At 43.0% G+C, this 16,173-nt stretch overlaps 1 protein-coding gene across 1 annotated transcript in view; it reads left to right on the forward strand.

The window, feature by feature from the left end:
* Positions 1–12,225, forward strand: part of COL4A1 (collagen, type IV, alpha 1) — a 94,183-nt gene extending 81,958 nt beyond the window's left edge. Inside the window, exons 48-52 of the mRNA XM_008577374.1 lie at positions 459–671; positions 1,707–1,884; positions 6,216–6,330; positions 8,702–8,874; positions 10,754–12,225. Coding sequence (XP_008575596.1) covers positions 459–671; positions 1,707–1,884; positions 6,216–6,330; positions 8,702–8,874; positions 10,754–10,835 — 761 coding nt within the window. The 3' untranslated portion in view covers positions 10,836–12,225. The remainder of the gene's footprint in view (positions 1–458; positions 672–1,706; positions 1,885–6,215; positions 6,331–8,701; positions 8,875–10,753) is intronic.
* The last annotated feature ends 3,948 nt before the right edge of the window (positions 12,226–16,173 follow it).

Consider the following 16,173-nt stretch of genomic DNA (forward strand, 5'->3'; position numbering starts at 1 on the left):
AGTTCCCATACGCAGACTTCAGGATGCTGTGAGAGGGAAACCACTCTAGAATGCAGTTGTTTTAATCTTTCTATAGTGATCCTCCCTTAGAGGAGTCCCAGCATTCTATGTGAATGACATGCACAGAATCACATCATTAATTTATTTTCATTTATTCATATATCCATTTTATATATTTTATGTATTTCTTGAACTGAATTTTTTGAGCATCTGCTATGCACCGAGCACTGTGCTTATCTAAACATCTCAGGATGGCGTGTAAAAGAGAAAGATAAGACACCATGAAGAAGGGGGTGGTTGCATTTAGTTAGCCATGTATTTTTCTGAGTACTTTGTCTGTCATGTGAAAAGAAGACACTTTGTAGAAATACAAAATACTAAAAACTCTTTCCAGACAACGGTTTTGAAGGCTTCCAGGGGAATCTGTTTGTAACTAGGGTAATTGCTTTGTCTTACAGGTCCAAGAGGATTTCCTGGCCCACCAGGCCCTGATGGGCTTCCAGGATCCATGGGCCCCCCCGGCACCCCATCTGTTGATCATGGCTTCCTCGTGACCAGGCACAGTCAGACAATCGATGACCCACAGTGTCCTCCTGGGACCAAGATTCTTTACCATGGGTATTCTTTGCTCTACGTGCAAGGCAATGAACGGGCCCATGGCCAGGACTTGGGTAAGATGTCTGTGATCCATCTGTCCGTCCAGGTGCAGACTTGTCAGGTGCCTGCTGTGGTACACCTTTACCACTGCAGGTTAGGGTGCCGGGAAGGCAGTAGTTAATGGAAAGCAGGCTCAGCCCTGTTTCTCTCCATCCTTATTAAATGAATCTGTTCAACAGCTGCTGTATTACTAATGGGAAGCCAAGAAAATGTAAGGACTGAATCTTTGAAAATGTCTAAATTCGTAAAACTCTAGATCTCACCCTTAAATTATCAAGCAGGTTCAAGATTCCTGGAGTGCACACTCAACAGTTTGCACTGCTATTCTTAAAACAGGACAGCTAAACTGTTGCTCTTTTTAAAGGAAATCCATGTCATCCCATCTGAAATTCTCTATGTCTCCTAAGCTCTGCCCTTCTGTAAGTTTAGATCAGCAGAGTTAGGTATCTGTCTTCATTATGTTAGTCTGCTCAAGATATCCTCCACCAAATTATGTTTTAATGTTAGATTCCTAACTTTTATTGAGGTTAGAATCAACAAGCAGCTATATGAGGGTACTTCAAAATGTTCATGGAAAAATGGAATTAAAAGATAATACGAATCGTTCCATGAACGTTTTGAAGCTCTCCCGTATAAAGACCGTCTCTACATTTTCTGCAAAACTATTATTAAAGACTTTGTCTAATATGTCACCAGCCATCGTATCGCAATTCATGTGTTAAATTTCTTCCAGAATTCAGCTCTAGAAAGACGTTTCTCTCTACCCGTAAACTGGTTTTGTTTCCTGTTATCACAAATCTCCTACATAATTCTTTATGGTTTCCCTTTTGCCCGATCACTTTAAACTTAATTTAATTCTCATTCACAATATCATTGGTGTCTTTGGTGTATTTACTTCCTCCTTTCTGATAACAATTAGGAATTTTAAATTTCCACTTTAATGGTTATGTGGAATGTGTGCCTTTGATTGTTGGCCAGCGGAAATCCGTTGTACCTAGATAGAGGCGGGCTGTGAGTTAGAAAGACGCACCCCGTTGTCCCCTGTGCAGGCACGGCCGGGAGCTGCCTGCGCAAGTTCAGCACCATGCCCTTCCTGTTCTGCAACATCAACAGCGTGTGCAACTTCGCCTCCCGCAACGACTACTCCTACTGGCTGTCCACCCCCGAGCCCATGCCAATGTCCATGGCACCTGTCACCGGGGACAGCATCAGACCCTTCATTAGCAGGTGAGTCGAGCATTTGTGGGAGCAAACGTGCAATGGAGAGAGGAAAATTCCCCTCCATTATTTTTGGTATTTTTTTAAAAATTTTTTCCCCCAAACCTTCAATCCGTTGCCATCCAGTTTATTCATTGTGATATCCGAGTTTTGTAATAGAAATCAGTCACAAAAATTATGTGATGTAATAGGCAGTAATCTCTTTAAACATTGCAGTGCAGAGCCACGTTGAGAGAATGCCCAGCTTGAAAACAGAATGCATATTTTATGTGACTCACCACGGTGGTCACCTTTCCTCCTCGGAGCCGAGTGATGTCACTGGATTCTTCAGCAGTGTCAGAACAGTGTTTCTCAACCTTTATTTTCTTAAATAATAACTTCCATAAGGAGCCTTTTAGGGCATTTTTTCGAATCGTCTCTGCCCCCGTGAAATTAGAATTTTTTAAATTATTTTCAACTGTGGTAAAATATATATATCATGCAATTTGCCATTTTTGCTATTTTTAAGTCTAAGGAGCCTTTTAGGGCATTTTTTCGAATCGTCTCTGCCCCCGTGAAATTAGAATTTTTTTAGTTATTTTCAACTGTGGTAAAATATATATATCATGCAATTTGCCATTTTTGCTATTTTTAAGTGTGCAGTCCAGTGGTACTAAGTACACTCACGTTATTGTGCAGTCACCGCCATCCACGTCCAGAGTGCTTTTATCATGCACATCTGAGACTGTCCCATTAAACAATAACTCCCTATTCTCCCCTCCCCCAACCCCAGGCAGCCACCATTTTACTTCCTGTCTCTATAAATTTGACTATTGTGTGTACCTCGTATAAGTGGAATCATACAGTATTTGTCCTTTTGTGGCTGGCTTATCTCACTTAGCGTAATGTTCTCAGAGCTCGTCTGTGTTGTAGTATGCATCATAATTTCCTTCCTTTTAAGGCCAAATAACATCCTGTAGTGTACGCACGTCCCACACTTTGCTTATTTCTTCATCTGTCCGTGGACACTGGCTATTTGTGAACAGTGCTGCTGTGAACACGGTGTGCGAATACCTGTCTGAGACCCTGCTCTTAATTCTCTGGGATATATACCCAGAAGTAGAATTGCTGGATCATATGGTAGCTCTACTTTGGATTTTTTGAGAAACCTCCATAATGTTTTCCGCAGCAGCTGCGCCTTTACGTTTCCACCAGCAAGTGCACAGGGTTCTGGTGTCTCCACAGCCTCTCCAACCCTGGCTTTTAGTGTGACGTGGCCCCATGGAATTGTAATAATAAGATTTTTTTCCACATTCCTCCCAACCTCACCAAGCTCTGCTCCTTTGGGGTGATATTGTACCATCGAGAATGGCTGTGTTTGATTGAGGGACTTCCCAAATCAAGTGCTTATCACACTAATGTCTGGAGTATGTTTTCAGTCCCCATGACGCTGCCTGGTAGGAGGTAGGATGGGAAATTGAAATTTTTATGACTAAAAAGTCCTATCTTTGCCTCTTTCCTTCTAATTGAAAGTGGATTGCTTAGCTATACTCAGAAGTAACAGTAACAAATTCATTTGACTAAGAAGCTATTCTATAATTTTACTTTTTACACACAAAGGTAATAAAGGATAAAAAGAGAGTCAGCAAAAGCTTCCTTAGGAAATGAGAGAAACGCTCAGCTTTTCCATATTCCCTTTAAAGAAGTTAGCAGCTTCTGCGTGTAAAGAAAGACACGCAACATTAGCAATGATGTGCCTACAGTTACAGGGACAATGGGGGAGGGTTGGCAGCCACCCCCAGGGGCCCCTGCCTCCATGCCCGCCACCTGGTGACAATTCCTGTTTGGGGAAGGCAGGTGCGGGCAGATGACTGTTTTAGCTAGAGAGCAGTACCACACAGGACCCTGGCACAGAAAGGCTGGGAGATGCCTACCATGCAGGAGAATCATAGGTTTTTGATTGCCTTACATTAAAATATCTTCTTGCACTTTTCTTTTCATTTATTTTTTGAGCTATATATATATGAAAACTTATTTTGTGGTTCTTAAAATGTAAAATATCATTCTTTACCCTTCTGGAGTGGCACTTTTCAAAATACCAACAATACTGTGTGTGTCGGTGAGTGCCTGTTGACTGTTCTGTTCTGAGACTTTTCTTGCTCAGAACATGCCTGATGCATTAGAAGGAAAACTAACCATCTTTGGGTTTTTGTGTTTTTTTAGCTTTCCTTGGACAACAGGTAGAAAATGATTATTCACTGATATGTTTCCTGTGTTCCTTCTTGATAACATTGACATTTGACCTTGATATGGTTGAAGACATGGGGCTCTGGCGTGTGTGAATATTCCAGAAACAGGTCCTGGAGAGGCCATGTTGTTTAGACAGTCTTTTCTCAGCAAGACACCCCTAGTTCCAGCAGCAGGAACAAGGGTTTAAGTTGTTTAAATGTCCTGGGCTTTACACGTCTTAATGTTAATTGACCCCTGGAACTCAGCAAGAAGGGACATTCCCAGTCAGGTGTTTAAGCCTGTTGTTCCTAAGCCATCTATCTCTCTAATTCTCTTTTGTAACAAGCCTGGCCCTTCATCCCTGTCTCTGAGCATGCAGGTTTCCATGGTTACGTTAACTTAGTGGCTTCCAACGACTTCTCCGGACTTATAGATTCTTCTCAGGTTTTCCCTCTGAGGAGGTCCCAGAGCTTAATTTTAGAAAGAGGTAATAACACAAAATCCTTCATTCTGAACAGAAAAGGCCGCAGCTATACTGCTTGCATCCTGAAAGTAGGGCTACATTTTCTAAGCACTTTCTAGCTTTCTGCAGACAAGAGTCATCATGAAACCACTGATTGTCTAATTGCTCTTGTAGAAAGATTACTGGTCCGAGAGCAAGAATCCAGTTTTATCTCTGGCTTTGACACAACTAACCGTGGCCCTAATTTCCTTATATATGAGGAGTTAGACTCCATGAACTTCAAGGGTCCATACAGCTCTTCATTTATTCTTTAAATTCAATTTTATTTATATTTATTTTTGTGGGGTACAGTGTGTTGTTTCAATATGTGCATATGTGGCACAGTGATTCACTTAGTGCAGATAGCGCAGTTTTGTCCCCATAAGTTCACCACTTGTCCTCCCCGTCTGTCCCGTACAGCTCTTTAAACCCGTGGCTCTGTGTTCCCTAGCCACCCATCTGACGGGGCGCAACCGCACTCTCTGGAGCCGCTTGAATCCCTCTGGCCCAGAGCCAGCCTGGAAAAGACAAAGCAGCTCCCTGCAGGCTGTCTTTCTGCTTCTGTTGTCTGGCAGACACACATACAAGGCCAGCTTCAGTAACTGCTGCTTAACTGGACCTTCTAATTCATCTGCATTTGTGTGAATAAAATAGGAAATTACACACACGCTCATGTCCACGGAAAATCCAGTGACTAATGTAGGCCCGTCCCTTCTTCTCAGACATTTTCATGCAAATGTTCCAACATAACTAGGTATAATTATTAACACCGTTTATAGTCATTTATCAGCATTGTTAACACTCTGTTCATTTTGAAACTTGAATGTAAGTATTCTATTGCTAGTGTTTAATTTTTTTTTTTTTTTTTTAACAAATCTTTATCCCACCATCACGGGTTCCCTTAATTGACTGGGTCTTAGACACGGTGTTGTTTTTATTTATTCCTGGGTGCAGTCCTAGGGGATGAGCTTGAGCCAGCCTGGCTTGGGAAGTGCCCTGTCCTTGAGAGCATTCTTTCGGGGTCACTTCAGCTAAGGTGCACACAGATAGCATCCGGCCTAGAATGCCTGAGCCTGGGGCAGGTCAGTCTGGAACAGGTTTCCTGAAGGAGGCTGCAGTGCTGGAAAGCGCATGGTATTTGTCTCAGTCACTAAGTGCATTTCGTATATTAAAGATTGCTCAGAGCTTAAAACAAACTGTTGCATTCCAGAAGTGGAAGCTCTGGAATTTCACCAATTCTTTTTAAGCACTAATTGTGTTTGTAGAAATACGTGCTCCCTGCAGAAAAATCAGAAAACCCATAAATGCACAAAGGGGAAAACAAAAGTCGCCAGTGAGCCCAGCCCCTCTGTGAGAGCCACTGTTGGAAGCTGGCCGTCCCATTTTTCCCTCTGCAAAACAGATGGTTAATAACAAGTGCTGGAACTACTTTTGTATTGAACATTTTAATACCAAAACTTATGCAGCCAGTAAGAAGGCTCCAAGCCTCAGAATCCTGAGCAGCAGGCACAGTGTGCTCCATGTCATGCATAAGGACGGATGGAAGGGGGGCTCTGGGACTGTGCGGACCTGGGAGGGAGCAGGTGAGCGGGTCCTGTCCGCTGTGCTGAGCGTCTCTGCCCCTCCCCAGGTGCGCGGTGTGCGAGGCTCCTGCCATGGTGATGGCCGTGCACAGCCAGACCATTCAGATCCCGCAGTGCCCCAGCGGGTGGTCGTCGCTGTGGATCGGCTATTCCTTTGTGATGGTAAGTGTTCGGTGAGCTCCACGTCTCTGGAAGAGCCCGACTGTCCCCCGCACCCAATGGTCCTACACCTCCAAGTTCTGTGGATCATGCTGCTTAGGCCTCTGCTTCCTCCTCTCAGCATCCCCTTTCAGAGCATGCCCAGGAGCCTGGCCTGCTCCGCTTGGGGACCATGGGGGTCCCCAGCACCAGCCAGAGGCCCCTCCACTCTGAAGCTCCTTAGCAGGATGAGCATCTTCCTGGAAGGGCAGCCTGGGCCTCCAGCCCCTGCAGCATCCACCAGCAACTTGACTATCTTTGCTCGAGTCCTAGAGTCAAAGCCTTTTCAGGGAAAGGGGAGAGGAGCTTGCATGTGGGGAGCACATGTTTGACAGCAGAAAGCTTGAGTTCAGGAGGGAGCACCTGCGGACTGGCCAGGCAGTTGCCCTCCAGGAAGGTCTTCCTGGGTCAGCACCTGGGACCCTTCACTTGGGAGAAGGACTCTTCTGCCACCCCTCCGCCCCAGATGTTGGACCCCTCCAGAGGTCCCCTTCCTCTGAAAAACCAATTAAAAGAGGAGACGTGGTGCCTGCTTAAGAATTGCTGCTTATTTGATCCCCTTTCCTCTGCTGAAAGTACTGATTAAATGCATACAAGTCCTGAACTTTATGGTCAGGGTTATCCTGGGATTTGCCAACTCCCAGTGAACGATCCCACATGAACATCTTCTGTCTTGTCTTTCTAAGGCTCAGTCCGATCTTCACGCCCTTGGGCACAGCCAAGTTGTACATTTGACCGACAAATGTCATTAGCCTTATTATTTGATTAACAGGGAAAGGGGCTTCATAGCTATTTTCTTCGGTTGAAAATTATTTCAAGTGTAGAAAAAGTTGACAGGAAAGCAATTTTAAAATTTTTGTGTATGTATTTGAGTTGGATAGTATGACTGCTGAGTTGATTGCATTTGCAGTTATACTCTTTTACATGTCCGAAGAGTTTGCAACAACCACCACAACCAATTAACAGTTGTTTCCATGATTCTAGGTGCTGCTTTGTAACTACTTCATTAAGAGAGCTAGAGAGGTTGGGAATTGCCGTATAGGGAAATCCAGATGCTAACAGTGCCATAAACATGCAGTTTTCCTTAGAAGGAAGATGATTGGATTGCTTGACTAGAAGGAATATCTGTATGCTGGAGAAAGCGCAGGGACCTGCAGGGTGAGGAGCTGCAGGAAAGTATCATGTCACCAAATCTGTCTTCAGCATGGTCCATAGAAAGATCTGAAACGACTGCCCATATTTCTCAAATTCAAGCACAGAGAAAAACGATGGGGTCTACAGGACAGCGACATCAGTACTTCTAAGATGTGAGGGAGGCGGCTCCGGACTGGAGGTCTGAGCTACATCAGTACTTCTAAGATGTGAGGGAGGCGGCTCCGGACTGGAGGTCTGAGCGACATCAGTACTTCTAAGATGTGAGGGAGGCGGCTCCGGACTGGAGGTCTGAGCTACATCAGTACTTCTAAGATGTGAGGGAGGCGGCCCCGGACTGGAGGTCTGGAGACCCCTGTTCTTGTCAGAGCTTTGCCTTGAAATTGTGTGACCATGGTCACATGCCAGAATGTCCTGGGGTCCTCACATGCTCATCTGGGAATTGGTAGAGTTAGCCATGTCCTCCAAGGTCCCCTGCCACTCTGAAATTCTAGAGCTCACACTTCTGGTCTCTGAAGTGCTAGTCACGGGAATATTTTGTAGTGTCTTACTCGAGCTTATAGGTCTTTTGTTTTAAAGTCTTGGTTTTTGAGTACACATAGCTCCTTCTCAAACCTGCTAGGCCAAAATGCAATTTAATAAACAGTTATAGTAGTAGAGATTCTTTTCTTCTCTTCCTCTTGTTTGTTTTCTCTCTTTTAAAATTAAGGAACTTGGCTGATAATTCTTTAGCTTATAATGGGATAGATAGCATCTGACACAGTGTATATAGGAGTTTGTTCCAAAGTCTGATTTACATTTGCTGGTTGCAACATTATTTGCATATTTTGGCCACTGTTTCAGGCCTCAAGTTACAATAGCTTTTAGTGTTTAAAAAATAAGACGTAGCAAGGACAGCATTACTGTAAATTGTAATGAAGCCGGTCATCTCCCATTTGGGGAGGAGCTGTTGGCTGATGTCTGGCGCTGTGCGGAGTACCGCCCCACCACAGCCCATGAAGCCCAGCTGGCTTGCCAGCCACCATGGGTGTTTGGGCACAGCGTGTGTTCCATGGTGACTGTGTGAGACCAGAGCATGCAGCTTTCCAGAGGGAACACCCTGGCTCCTGCCTGGGAAAAATCAGTCTTGCGCTTGGTCTTTGGGGAGGGAATCTCTGACTCACGGCGTACATTTGTCCCACAGCACACGAGCGCTGGTGCCGAAGGTTCTGGCCAAGCCCTGGCGTCCCCCGGGTCCTGTCTGGAGGAGTTTAGAAGCGCACCATTCATCGAGTGCCATGGCCGTGGGACTTGCAACTACTATGCAAACGCTTACAGCTTTTGGCTTGCCACTATAGAGAGAAGCGAGATGTTCAAGTAAGTTGGGGCAACTCTCCTGTGGGGCGCTGGCCCCCATGGTGGCTTTATTTTTAAGCTTCCATGATCCATAATACCTTCCAGTGCAGAGTCTCAAAGACGGGCATGAAGCAATCATTAGGAATGTTTTCCCCACATAGCAATGAATATCTGATTCTGCTCTGCATGGGCAGATAACCAAGACGATTTCCAAAGGCAGACCTCAGGTAATAGCTTGAATTCCTCCATTTACTGAAGAAACGTGAAAGGAAAAGGTCATTTTCCCTTTTCCAAAAGGTGAATGAGCTAAAATGTGATTAAAGCAACTGAACAAAAAGAGCATGTCGAAAATATTGTCTATTTAACAACCACCGAGAGAGGAAAGTTGAAGTGTCCAGTCTCACGGCGTTTGTAATGCTGAGTTTCACATACATCGTGTGTGAGTTGTGGGCGAATTAAATTCAGCACAAATGCAGCTGAAATTGATAGGGAAGACCTTTCCTTCCTTTTCCATTACCAAAATTCCACCTTTAAAACAGCTGTTGCAAGTGACTGCTGACCGTGCTGAAGTCAGCTTGGATGCGGGCCCAGTTCCTGATGGACAGGGGGGCATAATGAACCCTCTGTCCTGGACTGGGGACCAGCTGTGGCTGCTGCTGGAGCAGATGCAGGAGGCCGATGGAGCTTGAACAGTTACTTACTGTTCATTCCGCATATAAATGCTCTCATGCCTGGAGATAAGCCTTTCCGTCTTTACCTGTTCAGCGGGAACGATACGGAACTCTGCTGTGACCCTGTCCTTTTCCAGCTTAGGTCATAAGAAGCGAGACAGCATACTCACTCCTCGTAATTCTTTAAGCACCGAAAAAATACCACGTGTCTCCTTGGTGGCTCGTGCGAGGCTTTTTAGGTATCTGGAAACTTGGCATCAACTCTGCAGATAGAATTTAACCATTAACTGCCAAAATGAGGTCACTTTGTTCATGTCTTGGTTGCTGGGGCTTCCCATTATAGGGTTAATAGGTGGTGATGGGGTTTTCTTGAACCAGCAGCCTGATACAATGAACTAAAATGCCTTCTCAAATAAAATTAAAATCCCAGTAATGTAAATAATTTGGGGGAGGGGTGCCTAGAATTTGCACCAAAAGTAGCTAAAATAAGCAGCTTCAATTTTAGGACAGGATACTCTTATATACAGCTATTTTAATTTTAATAGAACTTTATTAGTGCCAATTTTAGTTCAGATTTCACCTTTCCAACAGTCAAAATAGTGTATTGTCTCCAGGATCAGGAAGGTTTGGGGAAACTAGACGTCTTCCCTTCTCTTTGGCCTTAAACCAGACCATCTGCATGTAAATCTCTGAAAAGTTATAAAAGCATTTTTAAGTCTAGTAATTATTCCAGCTTTGTTACTCATGACATCATTCGACAACTGTTTAATGAACTCTTAGTAAGTATGTAAAGTGTTGCAGAGAAGAGTAACATCTTCTTTCCCTGGAGGAGTTTATAAGTTAGTCGAGGAAAAAGACAAAAAGTTAAATTATAGCTCAAGGAGGCAGAGTGGCAGGGTGGGAAACAGTTCACAATTTGGAGCCAGACAGATGTGGGGAGACTTCAGCTGTGCCCCAATTAGCTGTGTGCACCTGGCAGGTCATTGACCCCCGGTGCCACAGATTGGAGGTGCAGGTGATATCCTGTGGTGTTCCATGCGCTACAGAGCCACACGCACTGCAGCACGTGCCTGCTCGCAGTGAGGGCGGGTCACGGTCACCCATGTTATCCGGTGGGGCCCTGATGGCAGGTGCCTGTCTGATCCCCGAGAGATTTCTGAGCAGGGCAGGAGGGCTGAGCACCCTGCCTGCATTTCTGACACCGATGGTTCGTCTGTGTTGCATTTTAGGAAGCCCACGCCGTCCACCTTGAAGGCAGGGGAGCTGCGCACGCACGTCAGCCGCTGCCAAGTGTGTATGAGAAGGACATAAGGAAGCCGGCTCTCAGCTGACGTCACAACATGGTGCTACTTCTTCTTTACTTTTAACAGCAACGAACCCTAGAAATATATCCTGTGTACCTCACTGTCCAATATGAAAACCATAAAGTGCCTTATAGGAACTTGCGTAACTAACACACCCTGCTTCGTTGGCCTCTATTTGCTGAAGGAGAAAAAAAGACAACGATAAGCTTTTGATAGTGGCATACCACGTGGCACTTTTGATGAAATGAAACGTAAGTCTAGTCTACAACCAATGCACTGATGTGTGAAGTGAGAACGCCATCAGAAAACCAAAGGTGCTAGGAGGTCTGCAGCGCCTTCCCACTGCTGCCGTCTTCATTCCTGTGTGATACAGATTGGTTTTTCACCCCGGAGATAAACGTGTGTTATCGCACTGTCCAGCTGTTTCAAAATTCAGGCCCCACAGTCTGCACAAATAATAGCAATGTAAAAAATGGTTTTTCTGAACCTCCAAATGGAATTACAGACTCGGTAGCCATCCCTTCCAACCCCAAATATAAAGTGATGTCTTTCTGCTATGTGTGGTACTACGCAGCTGCTTTTGCAGAAATCACAACTTTCCTGTGGAATAAAGATGGTCCAAAAGTAGTCAGAAATTAAATATGTATATTTTAGTAATTTATATAGATGTCAGCAATTAGATCAAGTTTTAGTTTAACTTCCACCGTTAAAATAAAGCTCCATAGTTTTCTTCCTTTACAAGGCTGTGCTGTCCTTTAACATAGGGTTTTAAACACTAGGATATTGAATGTGAAACATCAGTTTTCATCGTTCACTTCCAAACCAAAAATTATGTATTGCCAAAGCCAAACCCAGGTTCACGAATATGGTGTCTATTACAATGAAACATGTACTTTAAGCTTACTGTTTTTATTCTGTATTACATATTTTCAGGGTTTTAAACACTAATCACAAACTGAATGACTTGACTTTAAAAGCAACAACCTTAAAGGCCTTCATTTCATTAGTTTTCCTCCTTCTGCATCCTGGCTTGAAAACAGCTCTGTTGAATCAAAATATCAGTATTTTTACATGTAAGCACATTCAGGCCACTTCCTGGTTTCTCATGAGCTGTGATCACAAACTTCAGCAGGGTAATGCGTGGACCGCAGGAGGGCAGATTTGGACCGCTATGCCTGAAGTGACAATTCACTAAAAGTCTCCAAAACGTTTTTAAGACTACTAAGGCCTTTTATGTAATTTCTTTAAATGTGTATTTCTTAAGAATTCAAATTTGTAATAAAACTATTTGTATAAAAATTAAGCTTTTATTAATTTGTTGCTAGTATTGCCACAGAAGCATTAAAAGAAAAGTTACTGCAAAAGCTGCTAATAAATTGTAAGCTTTGCATACCGTAGATCATTTTTATTCTGCACTTCTTCCAAATGAGAGTCAGAGACTGGGGGTAAATTACAGTGATTGCCGCAAAGACAAAAAGATGGGTCTTCTCTCTCTCTCCCTCCTTCCCACCTCAGTCAGTCCCTCCCTTCCTTCCTTCCATCCATCCAGCCACACAGCCGTCCCCTCTGCTCATCCGTTCGTTCACTATACGCACACCAAGGGCTTACCTCTTCCAGGTACTGCTCAGACACAAGGTAGACAGAGATGCGTAGGACACACCTCCAGCCGTGAAAAGTTAATCCTTTGGAGTTAGAACTGAAATTACAGTCACGCAGCAGATAGGAGTGGAGCGGGGGCATGGATTCCAAGTTTTACTTGAAGTTGTAAAGAAATAAGGTGGAAGATTTCTTTTCCCTAATGATTTAAGCTTCAGTTTAAACTTGATCAAAATATGGATCAGTGTGGAGGATCAGTATGTTACTGAATACTCAAGGAAAGGCTCTAAACACTGAAATGCTCTCGGTTAACTCTCCTAGCAGAGCTGTACCCAGGATGACAGAGGGTGGTCCGCGGACGCTGCAGCACGGCGCTCAGCCAGGAGGCAGCAGTCGAGGTCCAGTTCCGGTCACTTCCTTCCCACTTTTGACAAACCTGATGGAAGGAGTTCTTTTGCTTTTCTTAATATATAGGGTAGTAGAGAAGACAATTAAAACCATTATGCTTGGTTTCTATTGAAGTTACTGAGAAAATTAAAGCCCCCCATATGGTAGTCTATTTAGAGCATTTTGTTTCTATGTATAAAACTGACTTATCATATGTTACTATCTATTATGCACACTTGCTATACACAGGAAAGCACAAAGAAGATGCTATGACACCAGACTCAACTTTTCATGCCTTTGATAGCTGTTATTCTAAAAGCAGTTTTTATGTTTTTTTAAAATTACCTTACATTAAAATTGATTTATTTTGAAGGACAGTTCTATAAATTGTGTCATATGTATAGGTTCATGTAACCATAACCAAATTAGCACACAGAGCAGTTTCATCACCCCAGAGAACCCCTTCAAGCTCTTTCTGTGTGCCGACTTTCTCACACACCCTAACCTGGCAATCAAGCCCTGGGCTTCTCTCCACTGCGATAGTTTGTCTCTTCAATAGTGTGTAACCTCTGAGACTGTTTTCTTTCACTCGGCACAATGCATCTGACATCCATCCAAGTAGTTGTGTGTATCAGTAGTTTATTCCTTTTTATTGCTCAGTTGGATTACGTTTTATAGAGGCACCACGCTTTATTTATTCACCCGTGGAAAGATATTTGAGTTTTTCCAGAATTTGCTGATTATGAATAGAGATGCAGCATTTGTGTTCCCGTTCTTGTGTGAACATAAGTTTTATGTGTTCCAGTTCTTGTGTGAACATGAGGGTAAATACCCAGGATGAGGATTGCTGTGTCATATGGTAGCTTTATGTTTAGCATTGTAAGAGACTGCCGAACTGTTTTCTAGAGTGGTTGTACCATTTTGCGTTTCTGCCAGCAACACTGAGATCTCTGGTTGCTCCATATCCTCACCAGCATTTGGTATTATCAGTGTTTTTTATTTTAGTCTTCTAATAAGTATAAAGTGGCATTTAACTACGGATTTAATTTGCATTTTTCTAATAGTTAATGTTGTTGAACTTTCTTTTATGCATTTTCTGGCCATCATGGTATCCTTTTTTTTTTTTTTTGTCTTTTGTCTTTTTCCGTGTCCGGCAATGGATCGCAACCCTCAGTGTTGCCCCCGTACCGGACCGGGGACCGGCAACGGGATCGCAACCCTCGGCGTTGCTCCCGTGCCTCGCTCAGCCAGTGAGCGGGAACCGGTCTGTATGTGGGATCCGAACCCTCAGGCAGGAGCGCCGCCGCGCTTCCCAAGCGGCGCACCATCCAGTGCGCCACCGGGCTGGCCCATGGTATCCTTTTTAAAAAGTGTCTGTTAAGTCTTTGCTCATTTTGTAAATTGGGTTGCATATTTTCATACTTTCGAGTTTTGAAGGTTCGTTTTATATACCCTGATTACAAATCCTTTCTTTGGATATGTGATTTGCAAATTCATCCTCTTCATGGTGTCTTTCACTGAGCTAATTTTGATAACATGCAATTATCAATTTTTGTTTTCTTCTATGGGACATGCTTTTGCTATCACATTTAAGAACTCTTTGATTAACCTTATGTCACTAAGATTTTCTCCTATGTTTTCTTGTAAAACTTATGGTTTTTCTTACTACATTTAGATTTGTAACCCATTTTTAGATTTTTTTTAATTGATGAAATCCACATGACATAAAATTCACCATTTTGCAGTGAATGATTCTGTGGCATTTAGAACATTTGCAGTGTCGTGCATCTGCTTCCAAGACATTTCATCACACCAAAACCCCACGCCCATGCAGCAGACTCCTCATTCTCCCCTCCCCCAGCCCCTGGCAAGTGCCAGTGTGCTTTCTGACTCTATGGATTTACCTACTCTGGATATTTCATGCAATGGAGTAATACAATATGTGACTTTTGTGTCTGTTTCTTTCACTTAGCATGAGGTTTTTGAGGTTCCATGCTATGGCATGTATTAGTACTTTGATCATTTTTATGGCTGTATAATTTCCATCATATGGACACACTGCAGTTGATTATCCATTCATCCGTTCACAGATATTTGGACTGCTTTGACCCTTTGGCTGTTTCGAATAGTGTTGCTGTGAACATGCATGCATGTGTGTTTGCTTGGTCCCTGTGTTCAGTTCTTTTGGGTACATACTTAGGAGTGGAATTGCTGAGTCATATTGTTACTGTGTTTAACTTTCTGAGAAACTGCCAAACTGCTTTTCGCAGAAGCTGTACTGTTTTACATTTCCACCAGCAATGTGTGAGGGCTGCAGCTTTTCCACATACTTGTCAACACTTGTAATTTTCCAATTTTTGATTATAGCAATCTTAGTAGATGCGAAGTGGTATCTCCTTGTGGTTTTGATTTGCATTTACCTAATTATTAATGATGTTGAGCATCTTTTCATGTGCTTGTTGGTCATTTGAATATCTTCTTTAAAAATGGCAAGAACTTGAATAGATACTTCTTCAAGTAGGTTGTTTGTCTTTTTGTCATTTAGTCGTAAGAGTTCTTTATATATTCTGGATACTAGACCCTTAGGTATATGATTTACAAATATATTCTCCCATTCTGTAGGTTGTCTTTTTACTTTCTCTGTGATGTGCTTTAACACTAAAGTTGTTAACTTTGATAAAGTATAGTGTATCTATTTTTCTTCCATTGCTCATGCTTTTGCTGTCATATCTAAGAATCCATTGCCAAATCTAGAGTCATGAACAATTTACCTGTATGTTTTCCTCTAAGAGTTTTTATACTTTTAGCTCTTGTATTTAGGTTATTGATCCTCTTTGAGTTAATTTTTCTATATAATATGAGGAAGGGGTCCAACTCCATTCTTTTACATGTAAATATCCAGTTGTCCCAGCACCATGTACTACAGAGACTGTCTTTTACTCACTGATTAATCTTGGACACCTTTGTAAACAATCAGTTGGCCACAGATGTATGGGTTCTGCAATCTGTTAAATTTCTTAATGATGTGTGAGGTTTTGATTAAAGTTCATTATTTTGCATATGGGCATCCAGTTCTTAAGACAGTTAGTGAAACTGGCCTCACATTTTGTTTGTTTGTTTGTTTTTGGTAGCTGGACAGTGTAGGGATCTGAACCCTTGACCTTGGTGTTACCAGCATCATGCTCTCCCATGTGAGCTAACCAGCCAGCCTGACAGTAAAAAGACTATCGCTTCTCCATTGCATTGGTTTTGCATCGTTGTCAAAATTAATTGACCATACTTTGTGGGGGTCTATTTTTGGACTCTCTGTTTCATTGTTCTGTGTGACTGTGCCTTTACTAACACTATGCTCTCTTGATTAA

The sequence above is a fragment of the Galeopterus variegatus genome, unplaced genomic scaffold (assembly GCF_000696425.1).
Source record: "Galeopterus variegatus unplaced genomic scaffold, G_variegatus-3.0.2 Scaffold1501, whole genome shotgun sequence".
NCBI lineage: Eukaryota > Metazoa > Chordata > Mammalia > Dermoptera > Cynocephalidae > Galeopterus > Galeopterus variegatus.